Source organism: Syngnathus scovelli, chromosome 5 (genome assembly GCF_024217435.2).
Source record: "Syngnathus scovelli strain Florida chromosome 5, RoL_Ssco_1.2, whole genome shotgun sequence".
Classification (NCBI taxonomy): Eukaryota; Metazoa; Chordata; class Actinopteri; order Syngnathiformes; family Syngnathidae; genus Syngnathus; species Syngnathus scovelli.
In genome coordinates, this window is record NC_090851.1 from 12,289,812 (window position 1) to 12,316,109 (window position 26,298).

Consider the following 26,298-nt stretch of genomic DNA (forward strand, 5'->3'; position numbering starts at 1 on the left):
AAAAATGAGAAAAGTGAATGAGCAATGCAAATGAATAGGACCCAACAGTACTTAATTCAAGTTTAATGTTTTCAGAACAAAAAAGTAAAGGCGCAAATTCTCACCAATTCAAATAAGTACTTTTTACATGATATCTCACATTAAGATAGGAGATATGTAACTGTGAGAATAGGAAGCGGACGAACAAACACATGGAAAATTAATAACAAACGAGTTTCATAGCCCTCAAGAGATCTTTGAAAATGTACACGTGATGTAAATCAAAGAGGCAGGATACAGAAAACGTGAAGGGTCTCCGGTATCTCAAACATTGAATTCACATGGTATTGAAATACTGGATCAAGAACACTTTATGCCCATGGCTTCAATTACTAATTTCACCTAAGCAGTTACACAAATCTAAGGTGCACTCAAAGTGAAATAAAACAATAATAATGACTACTTGGGTCTGCTTCTATTTCTGCATATTTAATCACTATACCAATTAAAGAAACTGGATTAATCTCTATGAAAAATTAGAAGGTATGGTTAAGATGGCTGTTTGGGTCGAGACATGCTTCGGAGTGGGCAGGAGGGGATTCGAAGGCCAAGTACGCCGGAGGGAGGAAGTGTGTGCAGTAACATACATTTTACAGGTATGTCTTCTTTTCACTACTGTTTCCAGCATTCAATCTTGTAGATCCATACATGATAGCCCTCATTCTGAGGAGGTAAAACGTTTCACATTATTGCAAATATTCCACACAAAAATATCTTGACCTTTCATTTGGAGTTAAAAACAGTTTCGTGTATCTCAAACATGCACGGTAAGTATCCTTTGGAGTTCTTCTCGAGTATTAAGTGCCCATAAAGAGAGCATTTGATGACTCTTGGCAATTTACAGTCAAGTCATTAATGCTTCTTATCCAGTTAACTAGTAAAACTGTTGACAATAACAATTATTAAGTGACCTTGAATGGAGCAGCTGTTTCTATGCGAGTCTTACAAAGGCTAAAATGGTGTTTATTGACAAATGGCTCTTAAAAATGGCTATTAATTTACAAACTAAACTGCAAACTGATAAACCCAGTCACCACGTGTACCATGTGCATGCAGTAACACACCACTGTTTCGACCCCATCAAGTAAGTCTAAAACAGTAGCACTCCTTAACTACAACTAATACATGTACAGTCATGATACCTTTTTTTAACTAAAACACAATCAAATGATAAGCATCATAATAAAGATATTCATTGAAATGCACTCACAAATTACATCTCACCCCCCCAAAAAATGTAAATGAGAGCAGCTCTGCCAGATTACGATGATGACCTTGTATAATTGAGGCAAGTTGTCTTTTAATTTGGTGATCGCAAGCACCCTCACAAACACAAACTTGCCGAGCCCATAGTGGAAAAAAATAAAGATGAATGACCTATTTATTCCATAATAAAACACACGCACACGCAATCACACACATCTTGGCTCAGTTTGCCTTTGTGCCTGCCGCATTACATAAAGGTCACCTGCAATCAGCCTTCACCATTACCACTATTACAATGGACATCTCAATGGTTAACTACAAACAGTATTGTTATTGCTTCACGCACTAAAGATGCTGGTCAAGTATGCTGTACATGGCATGATAAAGTTATCAAAAGATGGTGGGGCCTGCCACAGGAAGCTATCACGTGAAAGTCAGGATGCTCAGAGAATATCCGGACACTAAGCGAACATCAATAAAAGGCAATTACCATCCGTTGACTCAATTTGTATTGCCATGATTTAATAAACCCCACCCACTCAGAAACTTTGTGTTTTTTGAAAACATACGCATGATATCTGAATCTGGTCTGAGTAAACTTGTGTTTTCGTAAGTGCAATCAACTCAGACATTCACATTGGAGTTGCAGGCAACAATCTAGAACTTTTTGAGGACTACTTCTTTCAAAAAATGTCAATGTAAATTTTAAAGATGTGTGATGGATTTCCCACCTGTTGTCCACATTGAAAACATCTTTGTGTTAACATAACAAGAGCAATTTTTTTTGTCAAACATTTACGTGTTGCATGGCAATATGTAACAACTTCCATTCTGCTACAGTGGCGCACATGAATGAGTGGTGCGTCATCTGATTATTGCCTGCAGAATTTTGGAGTGGAGTAAATGCATGTACAGTACATAACGGCACCTCCAGTGACTTTGTCCATTCAGACCTGCCACTCCTGGGATGAAAATATTGCTTCTTACCTCCAAAAATCAAACAGTTCAGTGTGTAGCCTTAAAGTTTTCCACTGTAAATAAGCCACAAACTGAAATTCTCTAAATGCTTGGTCTCATTTGTTGCCCAGCATAGACACCAAGACCTTTGTGCAAAAAAATAAGAAAAAGAAAAAAAGCCCTTTTAAAGGAGGTAACACAGTCTCTCTTTTTTTTTTCTTTTTTTTTTTTTTCCGACCCACGATTTGTTGTCTGCTGGTCAACACCCACGGTAATAAAGTCAGAGTAAAGAGGTTCTTGGGGTTATCACCACGTAGGAGACAGTGCTGTCTATCTGGAGATCATTGAGCTGGACTGGGACTGGTTGGATGAAGTGGTGGCAGCGCTGAGCTGAGAGAAGCCACTGTGGCTCGACTCCAGGCTGGTCATTGAACCCCTGCAAAAGGAGACACAGTCCGGTAAGGGAAAAATAACCTTTACATTTTTCCCCATCGACATAGCCCAAATCAGTTTGGCCAACTAAAGGTCCATCATGTGACCATAACGCGCACCCACTACCATGCAGTAAAGAAAAACAGTCAACAGCACTCAATGCTTTAGAGTAGTGTTTCACAACCACTGTGCCATGAGATGTTCAGCTGTGCCGCAAGAAATTGTCCAATATTACGGAACACATTGTAAACCGGATTGCCAAAACACTGGTTAGTTAGCGCAAGACCTATGTCAGCCATTTGCTAATTGCACGTGCGTGAGATTTCATATTGTGTCATTCTGATTTTGATGCATCGGCACATATTCAGTTTATGTGTGTGCTGTTATGTGCTTTTGATAACAGTGACGCTCTGACGACTGTGGTGCGTTTGCGGACTAACAGAAACCCCACCATGTAGATCGACGGGAGAACCTGGATTGTGCATTTTTCACCAACATAAACAAGTCGCGACACCTTCACTGTGGTAACCACTCAGCTGCTCCCAGAACCGCAGGGCGGTCTTTAAACGCGACTTTGTTCTTCATGTCGCAATATTTATAGAGCTAGTTTAAAACAGTAAACACAGTTATGTTGATTCTTTTGGATTTTAATCACTTTCAATAGTTTATTCCTTGCGCTGTCAAAAACATTTAAAAAAAATCTTTTATTAACTTTTATATTTATTATTTATTCAGTTTTATTAGGAAAAATAAATAGCATTAAAAAAAATTCAACTCTCTACACAAGTAGGACTTTATATAGCATTTCACAAAGTCTTTCGTCATAATGTAACTAATTTGAATATAGAACCTAGTGTAACAACAGATTTTTGTTGGTGATGTGCCTCGAGATTTTTTCCAATGAAAAGGTGTGCCGTGGATGAAAACATGTTTGGAAACACTGCTTTAGAGCCTAACAGAGGCCACAATAACAGTGTATCAGCTCAACTACAGTAAGTTGTTTAACTGTGTATGACACGGAATAAGAAAGGGCCATGTCTTGTTCCAGGCGTTATATGGTAAAAGCTGAGTCTATCTTAACTCTTTGCATGTTGTGTCGCTTATGGAAAGCCACAAACACATCCTAATGCTGACTAATTATGTACAGTATGCCACGCTGATAAAGATGGAATTGGATTCCATTAAAAAACAAAAATACAGTAATCGCAGTTTAGAAGATTTGTCAGGTGAACATAGTCGCAAATTCCATTCCATTCCAAGAGCACCAGTTGTTTATACATTCAATATAATCTTATTTGAGTTGTCAACACCCCCCCAAAAAAGTTAAACACTTTCTTAAACAAAATGTTTAAGATGTTGCCATCATATCTGTAGTAAAAGACTACAACACAAAACAGCTAGTGCAGTTTTAACAGTTCTTGAATCCACATTGCATTAGGAAAAGAATAGTAAGTAGCAGTTTCAAGACTTCAATAAGGCCAATGATTGCTAGTATTGTTAGTCATGCAAGCAGAGCGATAGTCAACAGGCTCAAAGCCAGACTGTGCTCAGGACATTGTGATTGCCCTAGCCAGCTGCCATGGGGGTGGGTCAAAAGCGGAAATGACGACGGGGTAGTGCTAAAGAAAAAGGGGCAACCTCTGCGCCACTTACAAACTTTGCACGTCGCAGCAAGCCATTCTTCACAGGAAGAAGAAAGAGAGGCAGGAGGGGGAGGACAAAAAAGAACAGAAATGCGTTTGACAGAAAAAAAAGGATATAAAAAAAAAAGTCTGGGAAAGTAAGCATCCTCATTTCAATACTCAAGGATAATATACGTAGTCTTGCAGTATGTGCGGTGCATAGGAAAACTGCAAGATCTCGGGACGGAAAAGTTGAACTCAATATAGAATTGAGGTTCAATCATTTCAATGAAAAAGGCCAACTGGTTCGGTTACCAACCTGAAGTCCTCCGAGCCCAACACCTCGGTGTAGTACATGACTTTACACTTGTGCGAGGAAACTTGCAGCGTAGCCAGCACATCGTCTACGCGAGGCAGATTGGTGGCCGAGCAGGCCGGCATGTTGTGGAACTTCCATTGGAGGATGTAGAAACCTGGCCAGCGTGTAATATGGGAGCCCTAAACAAAGCACAGGGGAGTGTAAAAAAGTGTACTACTAGATGAAACACAGATTTATTGACTAGACCCTAGATTCTCAAAACCTTACCTGTACACTTTCTCCTTCCTTGCAGGTCAGAGGGGACTCTACCATACTATAATCTTGCCCCAGCGTCCATGACTTGTCTATGAGTTGCACATTGTTGCCACCTGGGGAGGTGATCCCATGAGCTCCCAGTGGGTCTTTACGCGGTGGCTGTGGGGCACGCTTGGAGTGGAAGATGTTGAACACCACATCACCTTTACACACATCAAAGTCCCACGTGATGACTGAGGAGGCGTCAATGATCTCAATCAGAAGCTGTTTAAAAGAAGGACATTATGAAAGAATAAATATTCATAGCTTTCAAATTATATAGAGAGTCCCTCTCAAGTGGAAGGGAGACATGCTTATGAATATTTTGTTATGTACGTACAAGGAGGGTGGCTTTGAGTGACAATTATTTATTTGCTTTGGTAAAATCCTGTTATATGAGAGCAGGTATGTACCATAATTATGTCATATAAGAACATTGTATGAAGGACTTGAATGATGCAGTTGACAGGTTTTAGCCACAAGATGGCAGACCTTTCAACAAAACAAAATCTAGGCAGCACATGGCTTGCTCTTGTCCTGGCCGACATATCACTTTTAAGCGCTTTGGTAGATTGTCTCTTGCCTTGGTTGCCTTGAGCACAAAAAAATAGGTTTTACATATTTATGTTGTTTGTTAGATTGGGTTGCTTAATAAACTCATGAAATGAGAAAATGAAAAGTGTCATCACTTTCATCCTCTTGTTATGGTTGTGCAACTCAGTCTCACCTCATGTGGAGCTCCCTTGAAGATGCTGGCGCTTTGGTAGATTGTCTCAGTCCATAGACGAACATCTTCGTTCTCAAGCTCCTCTGCAGTGCGGTACATCGATTTTGGGACCAGGCCTCCCTCAGGTACCTCGCACTATAGAGAGAGCGCATGTGTGCAAGGTCAGTAAAGGCAATCTTAGAATCTAACCAAATTCTTTAATGCGTGACTCTCAACTCACCATACACTCGCCGCCCAGGAAGTCGGGGATAATCTCCTTGTCTATGTAGTCCACCAGGCCACCGGGGCCCTGGTAATCGTTTCCTGCATAGATTAAGAACTTCTTGCGTGTGTTTTCGTCGATGAATGGACTCACCTAAAGTCAGGAAACATCACAGTGTTTATCAGATTACATGGTGACCAAACTGGCTAGATACAGAGAGAAGGCAAAAAACATCTGCACAGAATGTGCTCACTAACATTTTTCTGTAAATGTTTTTTTATACGCTCAAATCTATACATTGTTTTCATTAAATGAGAATGTAGAACATTGAGATTTATTAGTGTGCAGTGTTTGAACGTAAAGACAACTGAAACACTTGATTGATTTGAAACCCATCAAGTATGAACTCGTTCTTCAATATAGCTTTCTATAATTCCAAGAGCCAGTGGTTGCCATTGCTCACCAGAGTCCAAAGGACTGGGAAGACTCTGGGAGCTCTCAAGATAAGCAGTCGTCCCAGCGTCTCTGGATAGTTGGCCTCTACAACCTCAATAATCCTCAACAGGGCCTTGACTCCTGGTCGCCACAGGTGACGCATGTTTAGACCCTCCAGATCCACGAGACATGTCCAGCAACTACGCACAAAAGGAGTCGACAAAAGCACAAACCGATAAGCAACCATTTAGAACGTGCGAGTTGAGTGGTGATAGCAATGAATGCGAATTCTAGACTCTCTCTCTGGCTACCTTGACATCCTCCTGTCTAGCTCTTGCCAATGTGCAGTATAACAGCTATTCATAGTTAATATGCCATCCAGTGTGGCTCAGATCCCTGCACGCGCCTCCTGCTGAGATGCCTGAATGATACCATCTTCATTCCTTGCCCTCACTCTTCCCACCATAGGCTGCATCAGCCCACTTGTCAACTAAAATGCTTGATTGTCTTCATTCTGCTGAATATATGATTGACTACACTGGACTGCCTCATGGAGTGCATGCCAGCTATGGAAGTGAGCATAAAAGCTAATTACAAGCCAACTACATTCTCCAAAACAAATCTGACTTGGTGTCATTTTAATTCAGTTTACCTGATGGGACGACCAAACACCTTTGTGTTCTCTTCGCAGCGTCTCAGCCCCTCCTCGTTGATAGATAGCACCTAAAAATGAACGGACCAGAAAGTGATTGTGACATTTCAAAAATTTAGCAACTCTATAAGCACGCTGGATACATTTTAGGTGCACTATTTATAGAAGGCAACTGTGTGTATGCTATCATTTGAAAAAGCGTGTCTCCTTTGAGACACTGGACTTTAATTACCTCACTTGTAATCTGAATGGTTTACATCGGGAATTAACATGAAATGTCATGTGAACAGTTAACGCAACGTAAGCACTGTGCATACATGTCTAAGCAGAGATTCTTCTCCAAGAGCTCGGACCAGTCCTTTGGTGTCCATCTGGCCAAGTCTTAGGACGTACAAAGGCCGACCATCTAGAAGAGACAATATAGAATAATAGACATTAAAATGACTTGCAGCAATACTACAGTTTACAAAGTTGTATATTAAACCGCTGAGTGTGAATCAGTACAGCCACCCTTTCTTCTGTTATGTAGACATGGAAAATCTTTTGTGAACATGAAACACAAACTTTATCTGCACACTCATCTGGGAACAGAAGTCAGACTACAAAAATACATTTTACACAGGATGTGACACTATATACCGAAGCCAAGGTCTATGATGAAAAATGTATGATGAAATGTGTTCTGAACGGTTGAGATCTAAGCAGGGTTGAGTTCATTATCATGTAACCCGAGTCTAAAAGAAACCTGAGAGCAAAGATCTTGGCTAGCTTTGCAAGACTAGCCAACATAAATCATGGATGTGTAAACAGCAGGGTTGGATGTTTTAACCTACCTCGGTCATGGTGGTGCCAACCCCCCGTGTAATAGTCCTGAAGGACTTGTGGTGAACTCCATGTCTCAAGAAGATAGTCTACTTGGTGCTGCTTCCTCCAGGTCAGCGACTGGCACAAAATTTCACGAGCCTTGTCCATGTTGAAATCCCTAGCCCGTAAGAATCGCAGGATGTGTTCATCCTTGGGAATCTGAAATAAAAATGGTGGCGAGATATTGTAAAATAATGGATCAAAATGTACAGCTAGACCAATTAACTTGCATTTCTAATGATACTATAAATGAATCTCAGATTATCAGTAATTATTTACAAATTGTCTTGGTTGATTATATTCCTGCAAATACACAACCTGTGCAAAGTTGCATGTCACCTTTCCCTTGTGGGTCTCCTGCAGCCATTTACGAAGTCTAATGAGACAGCTTTCCTGCAGGGGTGTAAGATCACCAAGATAGCGTTTGATATAATCAGCATCCAGTTTATCTGTAAATGCAAAACAAAACAAACAAATCACACCTCAAATTGCCCAATTCACATGACATGTCTAATTACAGTTCGCAGAAAGCACTAATTCAATTATTTCGAGGGGCCAGCCACTCATATTTCAATTATTAGCGAAACAGACCTTCCGGTGTGCCAGCCAGAACCTCGGTTAAAATATCTGCCTGAAGGCCGGCGCTGTCCTGCTTAGCATCCTGAGAGGTGCTGTCCATGGCATCACTGGGCAGAGGGATGGGAACAGCGGCAGTGACAGGTTCCTTGGGGTCAGGAGGTGGGCTGCTAAAGAGACTGGTTGGTCTGGTGGGAGGCAGAGGGAGAGAGGTTGGACTCCATCGTGGCACATGAGTGATCCCATCATCTTCTAGCTCCTTTAGGTAGTACTCTATAATTTCCTTTCCCTGCAAAAGAAGAAGAATAAAGTTATGACGTTACAAAATTCCAAGCAAAAACTGAAAGAATGAAATTGTATACTATGGGTCTAGCAGAGGACTGATATGCCTTCTTGTGTAGTGCATTATTCAATTGAGGATATGTAGGTTTTATGAAGCAATTTCAACTTCAATTGAAAAATGATCTAATAGAATAATAGAAAGAAAAATCCAAAATCCTATTGACCACAGAGAAAAACCCAAGCATATTTACTATATGTCCTTGGAAAATAACTACTGCATGGATGCAGCACCAAGAAGTTGGTCAAAGTCATTCTGAAAAAATAAGCACACAAACACCTTTTTGATGCTGCTGGCATATTGTTTCATTGCAATCTTTTCCACTGTGCTCTCAAAGCCAAAGAAAGACTTGATATCAAGACTGGCAGACTGCTCAAAACAAGTCCAGTCTTCATTCTCGGGGTGAACCTGGAAAATGTGAGAACATACACAATACATGAGTAAAAAAGGGGAGCTTTGCTGCTATTGTAACAATGAATCACTAGAACATGACGCACAAAGAGAAGTATTTGCGCTGCATTGTGAATTGAAGTATGCTTGTGTCAGCCTATCCATATAAAATTAGCCAACCCAAATGACAACTCTGGCGGTTAAAACACAGGTCAAACAAATGAGAATGTACTGGATAAACATTCATCAGCATTCAACATGGGAGGCAATAAAGCATCATTTAAAGACCACAATTCTAGGCAAAGAGCAAAATTATATTTTATATCCAACAGCAGATTCAAGCATATTTATGATAGCTTTGTCGTGTTTCATATAATTAGGGAAAGTTTTTTTTCATGTAATCCAGAATAAAAAAAAAAAAAAAAGCATCAAAATTCAAGTGGTAAATGCAAGACACTCAGTAGCTCATCCCCCTTGGCAACGAAAACATTTCCGCTTTAGCCAGGTCCATTAGCATTGTGTAATTAGGCTGTCCAGCTGAGTTACTGCTAACACTGTGTTAACGTGCACAATAAGAACCACCGCGGAGCGTTGAAGCTAAAATTAGAGCCCTAAATAACTGGCTGCTAACGCAACGTCCTTGACCTCTTTAGCTCAGTGCACCTGTGCATGCTCATTCATTGAGGAGTACATTTGAACTCACAGATCATCCAACAGTAGATGTATACAGGTTTCAGATCACTATTACAGAGCTTTCAGTCCAGGGGAACTGATGGATTTCCAAAAGACATCAAATGTGTAAACCACATCTTATTAAGGCACACTAGAATGTGCAGGTGTATTTACCGAGTAGCAGCATATCTCATGGATGATGACCCTGTTGGAGAAGGTCTCGTTATGCGATTCAATGTGAAGTGTCCGCTCCTTTCGATTGAGTGTATTCTTCTGGATGAAGTAGACATAGTCGACACCAGCAATCTGCAAACCAGACACAAACAATCTTTATAGAGAGACAGCTTCAAGGGTACTGCCAATACATACTGTAGAGTAACAAAGGCAAAAGTATAGTTATTTAAAAAGTTCAGAATAGAAGATCTTTATGACAGCCAATTGAATTTAGGGTGTCAATTAGTGGTAGTGTGATAGGTAGATTACCCGTTTGAGAAGGCGCGGGGCGTCCACATCCAGGGCACAGCGCCGCTCAATCTTATGAGTAGATCTATCCTCACTTGTCTCTTCATCGACCACGTCGCTTGCCACAAACATGGGGATAAGGTGACATGTGGGGAACCGGCGCTCATAAGCCTGGAAGAGGAAAGAGGTGCCAATTTATGTAATACTGACAATCATTTCTCCTCATTACATGCAGGGGGCAGATTACTGAAGTACAGTGATCCCTCGCTACTTTGCGTTTCGTTTATCGCGGCTTCACTACATCGCGGATTTTTTTTCCAAATTAAAAAACAATTTAAAAGTCAAAATAAAACTTCTAAATTGAGGAAACATGTGTCTAACCTTTACGACAATGTAGTATTGCTCCAAATATTCGTTTACATTCCTACAGAAGTCCGTTTTCGCGTGTTAGCACGATCACAAATTAGCATCTTTCCGCTAACTTGTTAGCCTGCCCAGTACTTCTTGATGGTGACCGTACTTCACGGATTTCACTTATCGCGGGTGGTTTTTGGAACCAATTATCCGCGATAAACGAGGGATTACTGTACTGTATATTGCTTACTGATATTTGAAATAGCAAATATAAAATAACACTCGGTTAGCTGTTTACATTCACATAATCAATGCCTCGCAGATAGTTGGAAACTGTAGAATTTTGACAGCAATTCACAAACACAAGGTTGCCGCTATTAAAGCAATGTACAGTTATTTCTGGATTATAATTACTTAATCGCATGCGTTGAAGGCTGCGGCCTTAAATGTGATGCTGTTAATTTATGGATTTTTAGTAAAGAGCTTCAGGCTGCCAAAAGATTTACCGATAGTCTTATTTGACCCATAAAATTATGTCACAGTGGACCAATCAAACTCTCAGAAGCGTGTGCACTGCCCATAATAAATCATCATATTAGTCATTTACGTAATTCAGTCGGCACCTTGGATGACATTTTTTTTCCCCAAAACTAGAAGCATGCAAAGTACTAAAGTGAACACTCGCACAGTGTTGACAATTGCAACGGGGATTATGAAGGAGAGCTGTGTTGAATAAACGAGGCCAGCGGGTTCGCTTTGCGTTAGTCCATGAAAAAGCGTTCTTAACGTCCCACAAGCGGCATGCTACGCTGGCAACACAAAAATACTGGTAGGGTGCCTCATCCTTGTGCCTCACTCAAAGTCAAAAGTCAAGGTCAAAGTCTGCTTTATTGTCAATTTCTTCACATGCCAAGACACACAAAGAAATCGAAATTACGTTCCCACTATCCCACGGTGACAAGACATAGTACACAATATACATACAAGTAAACAACACAAAAAAAAATAAAAACAAGAAGGTACATACAAAGAATAAATAAGAGTGATGAATAAATAATAAATAAACAAATAACAATAAATAAGAGGAGCAAAAATGGAGCAAGTGTGCATACAGCAGACAGTCAGAATATAGCGCAAAAGTACAGGACGCTACGCAGAAGGGGCAAGAGCGTTCAGGACCCTCACAGCCTGGAGAATAAAGCTGTTGGTGAGTCTGGTGGGGCGGGAGCGCTGGCTCCTGTACCTCTTCCCAGAGGGCAGAAGATCAAACAAAGAGTGAGCGGGGTGATTCACATCACTCACAATCGAGGTCGCCTTGCGGGTGAGATGGGAGGTGTAAATGTCCTTCAGGTAGGGGAGTGAAGCACCAATAATCTTACCAGACAGCGATACAACTGGAGAGGACGCTCTCAATGGTGCCACGGTAGAATGTAGTCATGACAGCAGGAGGAGCACTTGCTCGCCTGAGTTTCTGCAGGAAGTACAGGCGGCGCTGAGCTTTCTTTGCCAGCGATGCGGTGTTGGCGGACCAGGAGAGGTCCTCACCGATGTGCACCCCCAGGAATCTGGTGCTGCTCAATCTCTCCACCACAGCACCGTCGATGGTCAGCGGCAGGTGTTGGGTGTGACCCTTCCGGAAGTCAACAACAATTTCCTTGGCCTTATTGACGTTCAGCAGGAGGTTGTTGTCCCTGCACCACGCGGTCAGAAGGTCAACCTCCAACCTGTACTGAGTCTCGTCGCCCTTAGTGATGAGACCCACCAGAGTCGTGTCGTCAGCAAACTTCACTATGCGGTTGTCGCTGTAGGTTGCAGTGCAGTCATGCGTCAGCAGGGTGAAGAGCAGCGGACTGAGCACGCGGCCTTGGGGGCCCCCGTGCTCAGCGTGATGCTGGCGGAGATTTTGTCGCCGACATGTACCACCTGAGGCCTCTGACAGAAGAAGTCCAGAAGCCAGTCGCAGAGGTAGGTACTGAGGCCCAGCTTGTCGAGCTTGCGGATGAGTCGTTGTGGCACAATGGTGTTGAAGGCAGAACTGAAGTCCACAAACAGCAATCTCACATACGAGTCCCTACTCTCCAGGTGGGTGAGGGCCGAGTGGAGGGCAGAGCAGATGGCATCCTCAGAGGACCGTTTGGCTCAGTACGCAAACTGGAAGGGGTCTATGGTGGGGGGGAGAATGGATCTGATATGCTCCATGACAAGCCGCTCAAAGGACTTCATGATGATGGGCGTCAGTGCCACGGGGCGGTAGTCATGGAAGCAGGACGGAGCAGGTTTCTTCGGCACAGGTACGATGGTGCCAGCCTTGAAACGTGAAGGGACGATGGCCTGCTGCAGTAAAATGTTAAAGATGTCCGTGAAGACAATCGTCAGCTTCCCAGCGCAGTCCTTCAGCGCTCGACCTGGGATGATGTCAGGGCCCGCCGCCTTACGGGTGTTGATAGCGGCAAGCGCCCTCCTCACGCTATCGGCAGAGAGGCACAGGGGCCGCTCGTGTGGAGGGGGAGTGGTCTTCAGCGGGCAAGTGCTGTTCTGACCGTCGAAGCGAGCAAAGAAACGGTTTAGATCGTCGAGCAGACGGACGTCGCCCTCACAGCTCTGCAGTGCGGGCTTGTAGTCCGTGATGGTCTGAATGCCCTGCCAAAGGCTCCGTGCGTCCCTGCTGTCCTTGAAGTGGGCGGTAATCTTGCAAGAGAACGCCCTTTTCGCTTCCTTGATGCCCTGGGACAGGTCGGCCCTCACTGCCCTCAAGCCAGCCTCATCCCCCGCTCTGAAGGCTTCGTCCCTGGCCCTCAGCAGCCTGAGGACAGCCCCTGTCAGCCATGGCTTCCAGTTGGCCCGAGTGACGATGGATTTCGAGTGAGTCACATCATCAATGCACTTTGTGATGTAAGAGGAAACAGAGTCAGTATACTCCTCTATGTCTGTCCGATCGTTGCAAGTGGCCGCCCGCTTAAACATGTCCCAGTCAGTAGCGCCAAAGCAGTCTCGAAGCGCATCAGAGGCACCCTCAGGGCACACCCGCACCCGCTTGCGAATCGGCCTGGATGCTTTCACCAGTTGTCTGTAAGCGGGCAAAAGCATAACAGTGAGATGGTCAGAAAATCCAAGATGGGGGAGGGTGGCGGCTTTGAAAGCTCCTTTATGTGTTGAGTAGACCAGGTCCAGGAAGCTGTCATCACGTGTTGAAAAATTAACATGCTCTCCAGTCATGTCTTAGTTATATACAATGAATATAAGGGGTTCACGAATAATAGGATGGTAGATGAAAAAAAACTTGAGTACTGAAGTCAATAATAGTCTGATGTTGCACATCAGCTGTCCAAACAATATGAATAAAGTAAACATTTCTTGAGTTGCCGTTGCCAAGACCAACAGCCGTCTTTCCTCTGTGCATGACTGAATGCTGAACTTTGTTATTCACCAATGTTGCTCTGGAACATTGTATATAATATTTGTCCTGCTGTCAGCACAATTGCTGACTATTGACGCTGCTTACCCACGGAAAATAGAGGTCAACAATAAATGCTTTGTGCTAACATTGGCTTCAACATGGTCAAACAAAAGGCTTCAAAAGGCTAGCAGCCCAAAATGTTTGTATCTACCGTATTTTCCGGACTATAAGTCGCTCCGGAGTATAAGTCGCACCAGCCATAAAATGCCCCAAAAAGTGAAAAAAAACATATATAAGTCGCTCCGGAGTATAAGTCGCATTTTGGGGGCAATTTATTCGACAAAATCCCACACCAAAAACAGTCATGAACGAGCAACAACAGGCTAAACGATAGCAACAACAGGCTAAACGATAGGTATGCTAACGTGACAAACACAAACAAAGAGCTGAGAACGGGCCTGACGTAACATATAGAGTGATTAAGGACAACTATTACATGAATAACATGTTTATAAAACCATCAGTGTCACTCCAATTCATTAAATAGCAACAACAGGCTAAACGATAGGTATGCTAACGTGACAAACTCAAACAAAGAGCTGAGAACGGGCCTGACGTAACATATAGAGTGATTAAGGACAACTATTACATGAATAACATGTTTATAAAACCATCGGTGTCACTCCAATTCATTAAATCCATCGATCGTTCTTTGTCAACAATGGGTGCGCGCGACTGAGGGCGCTTGCACTTCAAAATATTCCACAGGCTCATATAACGATAGATAAACTATATTTCAAATAACTATAATATAAGCCAATAATATTATCAAACCATCCGTGCACTTTAAATCCATTAAATCCATCGGTCAAATTCCTCGTCCTTTGTCAACATCGCCGCGCGTGCGCCCTGACGTCAGCCTCGTCTTTATTCCACAGATCTAGTATATAACTATATTGTAGCGTTAACAAAGTACAAGGATAGACGTGGGTTTGGTATACGGCTCTTTATTAAACAAAACAAACTTCCAAGCGTGTGGCGGCGTGGACTTCCAGACACGAGAGCTCCATGGCATAGGACCGGGCGTGCGTAATGGCCATGTCCGAGCCCCGCGCACCGTTCAGCGGACAGCCACTCGGCCGAGCGTCGGCCCCCGACTCAGTAGAGACCGGGCGTGCGTAAAAGCCATAATAGTTTTTCAAACCTTCTATGTCACTCCAAATCCTTAATTCCTTCAAACTCTTTGTCCTCCGTGTCACTTAGAAATGATCACCGCTAATGATGGTAGTCCTTGTGTGGGCACGTTTGTATGTAAACAACCGGCGCGCCGCGCTACTGACGTCACTTGAAATAGTAATCCATTGGTACATCATGGTTCTCCAAACTTTCTTTCTGCTGCTCGATTACTGTTTTCAGCTGCATATTTTACAACTTGAAGTTTGTAACCTGCAAAATATGAGTTTCTTTTTGGTGTCATTTTTCTTAAGCCCACCCAGTTGATGAGTCACGGCCAACGGTAAAATTTAGAGCGCCCTCATCCAGTTTCGTCTGAAAATATAATTTTTTTTGGTTGTTTTATCAAAGTCAAAGTCTGCTTTATCGTCGATATATTTTTTTATATACTAAGACACACAAAGAGATTGAAATTACATTTCCACTATCCCTCGGTGAGATAGTACACATATGCATACAAGCAACACAAAAAAACCCCAAGAAGGCACTAACTATGAATAAATAAGAGTATTGAATAAATGATAAATAAACAAATAATAATAAATAATAATAATAAATATAAGAGGAGCAAAAATGGAGCAAGTGTACATACAGCAGACAGTGGACTTGGATATGGTGCTTTAAAGTGTTAATTGCTTTATTTGATGTTTTCTCTATTTTTTATGTTTTGAATATGTTCAAGATAAAGAAATAAAAGCATGTGAAGTGATCAACTATACTAAAAATAACATGGGAAGTGGTCAACTATACTTGTAAGTGATGTCTTAATGATCAAGTAAAAATTTGTGAAAAAAAAACATATATAAGTCGCTCCTGAGTATAAGTCGCCCCCCCACCCAAACTATGAAAAAAACCGCGACTTATAGTCCGGAAATTACGGTAAGCTTATTTCCAACCAATATTTGACATCCAACACAGCATGAGAAAACATGAGCTTAATGAGTCTTTTCTGGGTCCTCGTACACACTTGAACCAAAATTATTGGGAGCCTCCTATTAATGTAAGTAGCTTTTGAGCGACATTCTGCTCAGAAACTCGGAACGTGATGAATTAATCTGTGTGCTATGAACTTTTGTTTTATCAGTAGTCTTTTCAGCAGAAGTATTACGTCAGTCCCTTTTCCACCAGGAACCGGTTTACCACTATTTACCACTTGCTGTTGACTGGAAATAACATTATAGTGCCAAAGGGCTCAGGTAATGACCTATCGCGGCTTAACCCTTTCCTGGTTTTGGTCATGTGACGTTTGCAAGCGGATGCTTTAGGCACTGATTGTCACTTCAACCTAAATGCGCTACCCAGTACCGAATGGCACACGAACCAGTACAGTGTCGTGGATCGGTGGTTGGGGTACAGTGAAGTATGCGACTATTTTCTTGCCCTTATTTGAAGTCACCCCAACTTGAATCTTGAATGTCGAGTGAGTGTTTGATTGGGAAAGACAACAGGCTTTTGTCTGAACAAATGCAACAAAAGAGTCTTCAGTCTCTGCATGCCAGGCCACCCACTTGTTTTCAAGCAGAAATTTCAATGCTGCAGTCCACATTTAAAGGAAGAAAATGGAAGAAAGAGAGAAAAATGGGGAAAAACCTGCTGCATGCAACTCTTAAGCCCTAAATACCAGTAATTGGTAGGCCTTTTATTGAAATCTGCCATTATATCAGCCTGTAGTACGCAGTACGATTTGACATGTTAGGTTTATTTCAGGACAAGAAAGACGATGCGAGTGCAATAAACACTGTGTATAGTACAACACTATTTTGATTCAATACCGGAAAAGTCGAAGCCATTTTTCAGCAGTGCCGGATGTGCAAAGAGCCCATTGTGTCTTCCTCAATTTTACTGGCAAAATTCAGAGGAACTAATGAGTAATGAAAGACAATTGCCAGTCAGTTGATATGCTGCTGCAAAGATCTGAACTGGCACACGATGACGCATGATTGCAGTGCAAAATGAGATTGAGACTATAGCGAGACGTGTCATCTGCTTCCAGCAGAGTAAAACCGGAGGGGGGAAGGGAGCTGCAGAAGCAGTAGCTCGACCTTGCAGAAAGGGAAAAAAAGGGTGAATGAGTGTCTTGTGATCAGTGAATGAAATCGGCTGCAGAACTACCATTGGCTCCAATGAGTCACATGACCTTGCTGCGTTCGGTTAGAAGCAGCACAGCATGATAATAAGATCCTGCTCACTGAGGCAGATTGCAACACATTTATTTTTGGCATATTAATCTACCAGAAAAAAATTAACATTGTGCAGTACAGCAGCCAAATAATTTCAACAATACGCCCTTTAAAAGTGCAATCCTTTCAAATTGACAGTGCACAACTAAATCTCCTTAAACAGCACAAGAAGAAAGAAAAACAATTTTACACTTGTGTTGATTTCTAGCCTATAAGGTAAGGTACATCACAATCCAGGTACGGATGTTTATGACTGCAATATGAAATTCATTTTGATGTGGATGGGAAAAAATGAGGGCAGTGTGGTTGTGTTAAAATCCCAAGACAGTTTCGCTAAACGTTTGCATTCCACTTAAGCTCAGATGACAGCAGGTCACATACGCATTAGAACAGAGTAAAGCACAGGATAATTCAGCAGCAGAAAACTAGGTTGCGGAAGTCTTAACCAGACATGGCCATAAGTGGGTCAGGACACTCACTACTCAGGGAAAAGGAGAAATGCAGGATGAGTCAGGTAAAGGAACGGTGGTTCAGGAGTTAACACAAGACAATATGTGGGCGGTCAAAAGTTTAAAACAGTGTCCTATGTATGACCTATACAAACATGCACACATATACATAGCTAGGAAGAATAATGAACTAAATGTTAAAGAGTGCAATAACATGAATCGAATTTATAGGGTATGTATTCCAAAGTACAGACATGAACTACAAGAAGCCGTTGTGAAAGGGCTATTTGTTTTGTATTGTATGGTATGGTATGGTATGGTATGGTATGGTATGGTATGGTATGGTATGGTATGGTATGGTATGGTATGGTATGGTATGGTATGGTATAACACAAAAACCAAAAGAATCTTCCGTGTTTTCTACATTTATTGTGTCGTTACACAACCAATGACAGGGAAGATTTTGTAAACAATACAGACTGAAAGTTACAGCACATCCTGTTTATAATCCTGTGCAAATTTTGTTGCGAATGGTCTAAAAAGAGAACATTCCCACCAGATATATTTGCATCTGGATTCTTGTTTTGCTTTTTAGCGTATGCATACCATGAAGACAAAAACAACACTACTATCTAGTATATTGCCAAAAAATGCTTTTATAAAAGACCTGTTCTACAGTGTGTATCACTGTGAATAAAGTAAACAGAGCTTATGTAAAATAATAACGTCAGCAACCCAGACAAGGTCAACAGGTTACATGTTTCAGTCTGGAATCTCTTCTAAATCCATCATCATTTTCTCACCATTTCAGTAAATGGTATGGTATGAACAGCAAAAAAAAAGTGCAAGCTGGGGTTAGTTCTTGTGTTTTAAAGAAATATTTAATGTTCTTTTTGTGGTTACTTAACTAATTCCTAATTATGGATATGTTCTAGCAATAACCGGGCCTTCAGGCCTGAAACAACAGCGTGAGGCTGTATACAGCTTTTTGACATTCCTGTGGGACTCCCCAGAGAAAAGCCTCGAGCACCTACCAGATGATAATAGCAGTAGCAACAACAATATTTCCTGTTATTGAAACAAGGAAGTAGACTTCAGCGACTATTGCAGCTTAAGTTGAAGGCAGTGAAAACAAATGTTGTTGTACTTTTAACCATGTTGAAGGTATTCTGTGACACAAATGCACTCTCTTCAACTAAGTGTTCTTCACCATTCTTACACCACCAATTAGTTGTTTCTATTGAAATGCGAGTCTCATTCATTATGGGTGGGAAATTCACTTTGACAAGATGGATGGAAGTCTGCTTTGTTGGTTATCATGTCCAACTCTGGCCAAAATGATCCAGATAACTGTTGTGACTGGAAGTGTTGCAAAGGTGGTGCAAATCAAACAGCTGTCAGAATGTGCAAGCTCTCAAATGCTTTACATGGTGATTACCCAGAAATAAAATCTAAAGTAAGTCCTAAGTAGCCCCTGTGGAACACAGCTTACGGGCGGGAAACCAAGCAGACTTATGTAACAGCACTTAAAGCCACACTTGTGATTGCCAAAAAGCTTCACTAACACCTGTCAGTGTGCAACGTGGCCCCTCACGGTCTGTAGAGAAAAGCATTGGATGAACTGTAAACTGAACAGAACACAATAGCAGAGGAGCATGACGCACTGGTAAAGTATCAGTGGATTTGAAAAGACTGAAAGGCATTTTCTATTAGTCAAATAGAGAGAGTACACAAAAATTCATCATCGCAAATACTTAAAATTAATCCCCAAGCAAATACACACAAAAAAAAAAATCTGCTTTCTGGAGCTTCCGACAGGCCAATCACATGGTAAGTAACTATGACATGTACTGACTTGCAGATACGTAGCTAAAACAAAAATGGAAGTTGTCAAATGCAGTAATACACACTACAGAAAGAAAAGTGACAAGAAATTAAATTACACAAATTTTTACAAATGGTTAAGTATTCATTAGGATGGTCTTCATATGCAGTGCAAATTAGACCTGAAGACTATATACATCAATATAACCTTCAACTTTCATTTTACAAAAACGTGCAAATATTTCTAATACCAAATAGCCTCCTTCAGCTGCATGTGTACAACCAGGAGTGTGTGCATGTGTGTGTGCGTGCATGCGTGTGTGTTAGCCCTCTATTAATAGATATATGTTTGCCTCTGTGCTAAGGAGATTTAGTCTTCCTACATCCTCCCGCTTGCTGGAGGAGAACGCCTATTTTTATCTAAGTGAAGTAGCACTTGTCTGACACAACAAGGCTTTAAAAAAACATGGATGGCACACCATGATTAGAGGTGTAATTACTCCGACTAAAGCATGAATAACTGGATCAACAAGTGTCTCTCGAGTGATGTAAAAATGAAGGTAGGTAATGGAACAGAAACTAATATTAAACTAATAAAAATATCAAACAAATAGAAAGATGGACAGTTTTATATTTGGCTTTCTCCGCACTGCTTATTCTAACTATGGCCACAGGTAATGTTGCACCAAGTATGATACCAGTATCGCACTGTGAATTTTGGCTGGAAAAAATACCAAAGTTCCCAAATGGCAGTAATTTGAAAAACATAAAAATGAAACAATAATCATCAACTCCAACTCAGACGTAGTGCGTTTGCCATCGCACAATGGCGGAGCATGCGTCAACTAGTTAAATCATTCCCATGCAAATGATAAAATAATACCTGACGCAATGTACTGTACGTAAGCGCCCGGTGCATTTTGATTCACATTCAGACCTATGGATAATTTAACGTCTTCAAATGATTAAGTTTCTGACACGTTCAAACAGCTACTTGACTACAAAGCATTGATAAGTCAGATTCAGTATTTATTGGTTTTCCGCATCAAAGATTTCCATTGTGCTTAACAGATAATTGTTTTGCCATTTTGCAATGGAGCAAGTTTATGCCAGTGTGGATGATCATGGAAGGTGTGGTATTCAATTGTTTTCTTACACAAGTGCATGCTTGTCTGTATTACGCAACGCTGCGTCAATAGCATGCAATATTCATGTAGACAGGTGGACAATAAAGACACTTACTGCCATCACCAGCTCAAAGGGGTACTTGTACACCCTCACGGGCGACTGGTACTTCTGCACCATGTTTGGAACTGCAGTAACACCAACAACCTGAAAATAAATACGGAGATTTGAAAAGGAGAAAGAAAAGATTATGTAAAACATCACAATAGCTGTAAGAACCAATGCCATAATTATAGCATTCGCCTTCTTCTAGTTTTACAACACAAGACACAGTGTATAATTTTGGTGTTTTATCGAGCAGTGGTCCCCAACCGGTTTTCCGCTGTGGACCGTTTCATACAAGTCCATACCCTTGTGTTATTGTTACAACAATAAACGTTAATACAATGTTGTTGTTTTTCTCCACCAATACTGAATAACTTGTTAACATTAACAATGCAGCTAGCCACCAAATGTGATGCTCTCAAGACACTGAGATTTATTGACCCATCAGTTTTCAATAATCGTGCATTGGAATCACCTCTTGCCGTAAATTCATATTTCAAGTGTGTCTCCTGGTATTGTCCGTGAAATGCACTTTTCATTTTCTTCTTTGGATCTATTCTTGAATCCTCACTGGACCTTTCCTCCATTGCGAAAAAACTTTCCAAATACGTCAGTTTATTTTCAACATTTTGCTACATAGCTTGTGAATTTAACATTAGTGTCACTCAACCCGGACAAGTGGACATGTCAGTCAATGACTCGTCACTTTTCAAAATAAAATATTGTTCAGCCTCAGCTAATGAATAAACTAGATGTTTCATTTATCCAGTCCAAGGTGGCCCACAGCCCGGTGGTTGGAGACCACTGTTTTAGACTATTTGAATCCTACAGGATGGGACCAGGAATGGCAGTGATCCAGGAATGGCAGTGATCAATAAATGCAGCATTGGCTGCTCAACAGACCAAAATAAACAGCATCACTGCAAACGAGAGTGCACAGTGGAACCTCACATGTCCCTGAAGACATACCCTTCTACGTAGGTCTCGACTAACACTTATTCACCACATAACATAAAGATATTAGTAAAATCTCAATGAAAATTAAATTGCAACTAGGAACTAAAACCTGCACATTAGACGATCAGTTCATGTTGAACTCAAGTACTGACCCAGGTGAATTTGCTTGACAACAGTCAGCAAAATTTTAGTGTCTCTTCCGAGGTTCAGGTGGAAGATGCAGCCATTTTACCTCGAGAGAAGTGAAGTAAGAACAAACGAGCTGGCCGAGGATATACAGTGGAAGTTTTTATTTAAACTGTCAAAATTATTACCGTAATTTCCGGACTATAAGTCGCGGTTTTTTTCATAGTTTGGGTGGGGGGGCGACTTATACTCAGGAGCGACTTATATATGTTTTTTTTCACAAATTTTTACTTGATCATTAAGACATCACTTACAAGTATAGTTGACCACTTCCCATGTTATTTTTAGTATAGTTGATCACTTCACATGCTTTTATTTCTTTATCTTGAACATATTCAAAACATAAAAAATAGAGAAAACATCAAATAAAGCAATTAACACTTTAAAGCACCATATCCAAGTCCACTGTCTGCTGTATGTACACTTGCTCCATTTTTGCTCCTCTTATCCATCCATCCATTTTCTGAACCGCTTAGTCCCCACGGGGGTCGCGGGCGTGCTGGAGCCTATCCCAGCCGTCATCGGGCAGTAGGCGGGGGACACCCTGAACCAGTTGCCAGCCAATCGCAGGGCACACAGAGACAGACAACCATTCACACTCACACTCACACCTAGGGACAATTTGGAGTCTTCAATCGGCCTACCAAGCATGTTTTTGGAATGTGGGAGGAAACCGGAGCGCCCGGAGAAAACCCACGCGGGCCAGGGGAGAACATGCAAACTCCACACAGGGAGGGCCGGAGGTGGAATCGAACCCGCACCCTCCTAACTGTGAGGCGGACGTGCTACCCAGTGCGCCACCGAGCCGCCCTGCTCCTCTTATATTTATTATTATTATTTATTATTATTTGTTTATTTATCATTTATTCAATACTCTTATTTATTCATTGTTAGTGCCTTCTTGGTTTTTTTTGTGTTGCTTGTATGCATATGTGTACTATCTCACCGAGGGATAGTGGAAATGTAATTTCAATCTCTTTGTGTGTCTTAGTATATAAAAAAATATATCGACGATAAAGCAGACTTTGACTTTGATAAAACAACCAAGAAAAATTATATTTTCAGACGAAACTGGATGAGGGCGCTCTAAATTTTACCGTTGGCCGTGACTCATCAACTGGGTGGGCTTAAGAAAAATGGCACCAAAAAGAAACTCATATTTTGCAGGTTACAAACTTCAAGTTGTAAAATATGCAGCTGAAAACAGTAATCGAGCAGCAGAAAGAAAGTTTGGAGAACCGTGATGTACCAATGGATTACTATTTCAAGTGACGTCAGTAGCGCGGCGCGCCGGTTGTTTACATACAAACGTGCCCACACAAGGACGACCGGCATCATTCGCGGTGATCATTTCTAAGTGACACGGAGGACAAAGAGTTTGAAGGAATTAAGGATTTGGAGTGACATAGAAGGTTTGAAAAACTATTATGGCTTTTACGCACGCCCGGTCTCTACTGAGTCGGGGGCCGACGCTCGGCCGAGTGGCTGTCCGCGAACGGTGCGCGGGGCTCGGACATGGCCATTACGCACGCCCGGTCTGTCTGGAAGTCCACGCCGCCACACGCTTGGAAGTTTGTTTTGTTTAATAAAGAGCCGTTTACCAAACCTACGTCTATCCTTGTACTTTGTTAACGCTACAATATAGTTATATAGTAGATCTGTGGAATAAAGACGAGGCTGACGTCAGGGCGCACGCGCGGCGATGTTGACAAAGGACGAGGAATTTGATCGATGGATTTAATGGAATTAAAGTGCACGGATGGTTTGATCATATTATTGGCTTGTATTATAGTTATTTAAAATATAGTTTATCTATCGTTATATGAGCCTGTGGAATATTTTGAAGCGCAAGCGCCCTCAGCCGTGCGCACCCATTGTTGACAAAGAACGATCGATGGATTTAATGAATTGGAGTGACACCGATGGTTTTATAAACTTGTTATTCATGTAATAGTTGTCCTTAATCACTCTATATGTTACGTCAGGCCCGTTCTCAGCTCTTTGTTTTTGTTTGTCACGTTAGCATACCTATCGTTTAGCCTGTTGTTGCTATTTAATGAATTGGAGTGACACCGATGGTTTTATAAACATGTTATTCATGTAATAGTTGTCCTTAATCACTCTATATGTTACGTCAGGCCCGTTCTCAGCTCTTTGTTTGAGTTTGTCACGTTAGCATACCTATCGTTTAGCCTGTTGTTGCTATTTAATGAATTGGAGTGACACTGATGGTTTTATAAACATGTTATTCATGTAATAGTTGTCCTTAATCCCTCTATATGTTACGTCAGGCCCGTTCTCAGCTCTTTGTTTGTGTTTGTCACGTTAGCATACCTATCGTTTAGCCTGTTGTTGCTATCGTTTAGCCTGTTGTTGCTCGTTCATGACTGTTTTTGGTGTGGGATTTTGTCGAATAAATTGCCCCCAAAATGCGACTTATACTCCGAAGCGACTTATATATGTTTTTTTTCACTTTTTGGGGCATTTTATGGCTGGTGCGACTTATACTCCGGAGCGACTTATAGTCCGGAAAATACGGTAGTTATTATTTTTTTGCTAAATTATAAAAAGGTACCGTTTGCAACAAGAACAACTTGCTGATGTAAAAAAAAAAAAAAAAAACATATTTTGGTTACAAAGTCATTTTATAAAAAAAAAAAAAAAAAAAAAAAGATTTTGGGAAATTTTGATTGAATCAGAAACTGAAAATCTAATCGAATCTGGGATTGAGTGAATTGTTACGTCTGTAGCATTAATTTATATTGTGGGACTTCAGCTTGATACAAAAATTAAAATCTCCACTCGTGTGTTGGATTGATGCAAACCACAAATTTGATGACAACCATTGAACAAAAATTGGAACAAATAGTTGTGTGGCAATAAAAGTAAGCATGTGTCTCAATGTCCTGGCCAAACAGTATGTGCACTCGCAAAGTTATTATTCCAGACAATTTTTTACACTTGTAGCAAATTGTTAAATGTTAAAATGCGAACAGTTAAGTTCATAAGTTACATTTGTCTATACATATGTATTCATTCCCATGGAGAAACATTGTTCAAAATATTAAGAAATTATAGATTGTAGTCAATCTTAGAGGTTCCACTGTATGTCCAACTATAGCTACTGCACAGCAAACACACTCCGTGTAATAGAATACGAAAACTGCTCATGCTTTATAGTGGAAGAGACACTTGAAACTGATAAGGAGGGAGGCTACAGTGGCCATGATACACAGATAAAATTGTGGACAGTACTGTTAGAGGAAATAAACAAGTTATGACTAGAAGCAAAATAGTCTAGATTCATGCTTGATGTCGTGCAAAGAGTGATTATGATCGTTGTGGTTCTGCTTATTCAGCAAGATGATACATGTTTGTGAGCAAACGCTGCAAGGGAAGCTGGGAGCCAGCGGCGTCTTAAGGAAGAATCAGGGTGGGTAAGAAGACTAATAATAACCAGGCTAGGACACACAAAATAATAAGACACTACAGCTATGCTCACACTCATCAATAATTACCGTCATGCTTCAGGGTCTGTCAGAAACTTTGGAGACACGTTAAAACAAGACATCAGAGACATTGCTGTCAGTTCTCCCATGTTCAGTTCGATAGATCTTTTATTTACATTTTCGGTCCGAGCAATCACACAGAACAGTGACCGATTTATGTCCATACAACTCTCAATTAGGTCACTTAATTTTGTGATTTGATGAGTAGCACTAATACGTCCAAGTTTGAGTACTATACAAGCGTATTTTGAAAATATGTAATAACATTATGCGACTAATTATTCTTTTTTTTGTTTTAATCAAACCATGGACGGTGATGGTGGGGGGGTTGCGGTTTTTGGTTCACATCAGACGTTACACAACAGCGCTGCTGATTGTTACACTGCAAGCCAAACCAACTTTTGAAATTGCTGTTAAGTTGTCAGCGTATAACTAAATATAAACTTACCAGTTATGTAAGCGGGTGCTTGCCTGGAAATGGGTTGTGCGCAATATTGTTTGTTTCTTCGGCTATCCGAGTAAAGTAGCCATTCTTGTCATTGATTCACCACTTCGCCGGGGTCCGGGAGATGAGCTGGCGCACAAGCTAACACTCGTTAGCTTCGCTGTACTGGCTAGCCATGTAGCTGCTGAATCAATCGTCTTCGCGGTCCGATGGCAAGGGACGCGGAGAGGACCACGATCAAGCTGGCAGTCACCAAGTTTTGAGAATTCTTGCTGTCGTGAATGATAGACAACCAAGGCAGGACCATGTCCGTCTTCCAGTTTCAGTCTCCTCCTCCTGTCTCCA

The 26,298-nt window shown here is 41.4% G+C and overlaps 1 protein-coding gene across 4 annotated transcripts; it reads right to left on the minus strand.

Annotated features, from left to right (window-relative positions):
• Positions 1-48: 48 nt before the first annotated feature.
• si:dkey-237i9.1 (SEC14-like protein 1) lies at positions 49-26,298 on the minus strand. Of its 4 annotated transcripts, none has more exons than XM_068650916.1 (17): positions 25,957-26,298; positions 20,869-20,958; positions 10,211-10,360; positions 9,902-10,033; positions 8,945-9,073; positions 8,341-8,614; positions 8,089-8,198; positions 7,719-7,908; positions 7,203-7,291; positions 6,886-6,956; positions 6,262-6,433; positions 5,817-5,951; positions 5,597-5,731; positions 4,843-5,094; positions 4,576-4,754; positions 4,288-4,314; positions 49-2,638 (listed from the first exon to the last, which is right to left on the minus strand). In XM_068650916.1, exons 2-17 carry the CDS (start codon positions 20,929-20,931, stop codon positions 2,533-2,535), a joined length of 2,214 nt encoding a protein of 737 aa, XP_068507017.1. In that variant the 5' UTR covers positions 20,932-20,958; positions 25,957-26,298; the 3' UTR covers positions 49-2,532. The 4 variants fall into 4 exon arrangements, with proteins under 4 accessions (XP_068507017.1, XP_049576084.1, XP_068507019.1 ...); XM_049720127.2 differs by having other exon boundaries at positions 8,068-8,198; XM_068650918.1 differs by lacking the exon at positions 4,288-4,314 and having other exon boundaries at positions 25,957-26,297.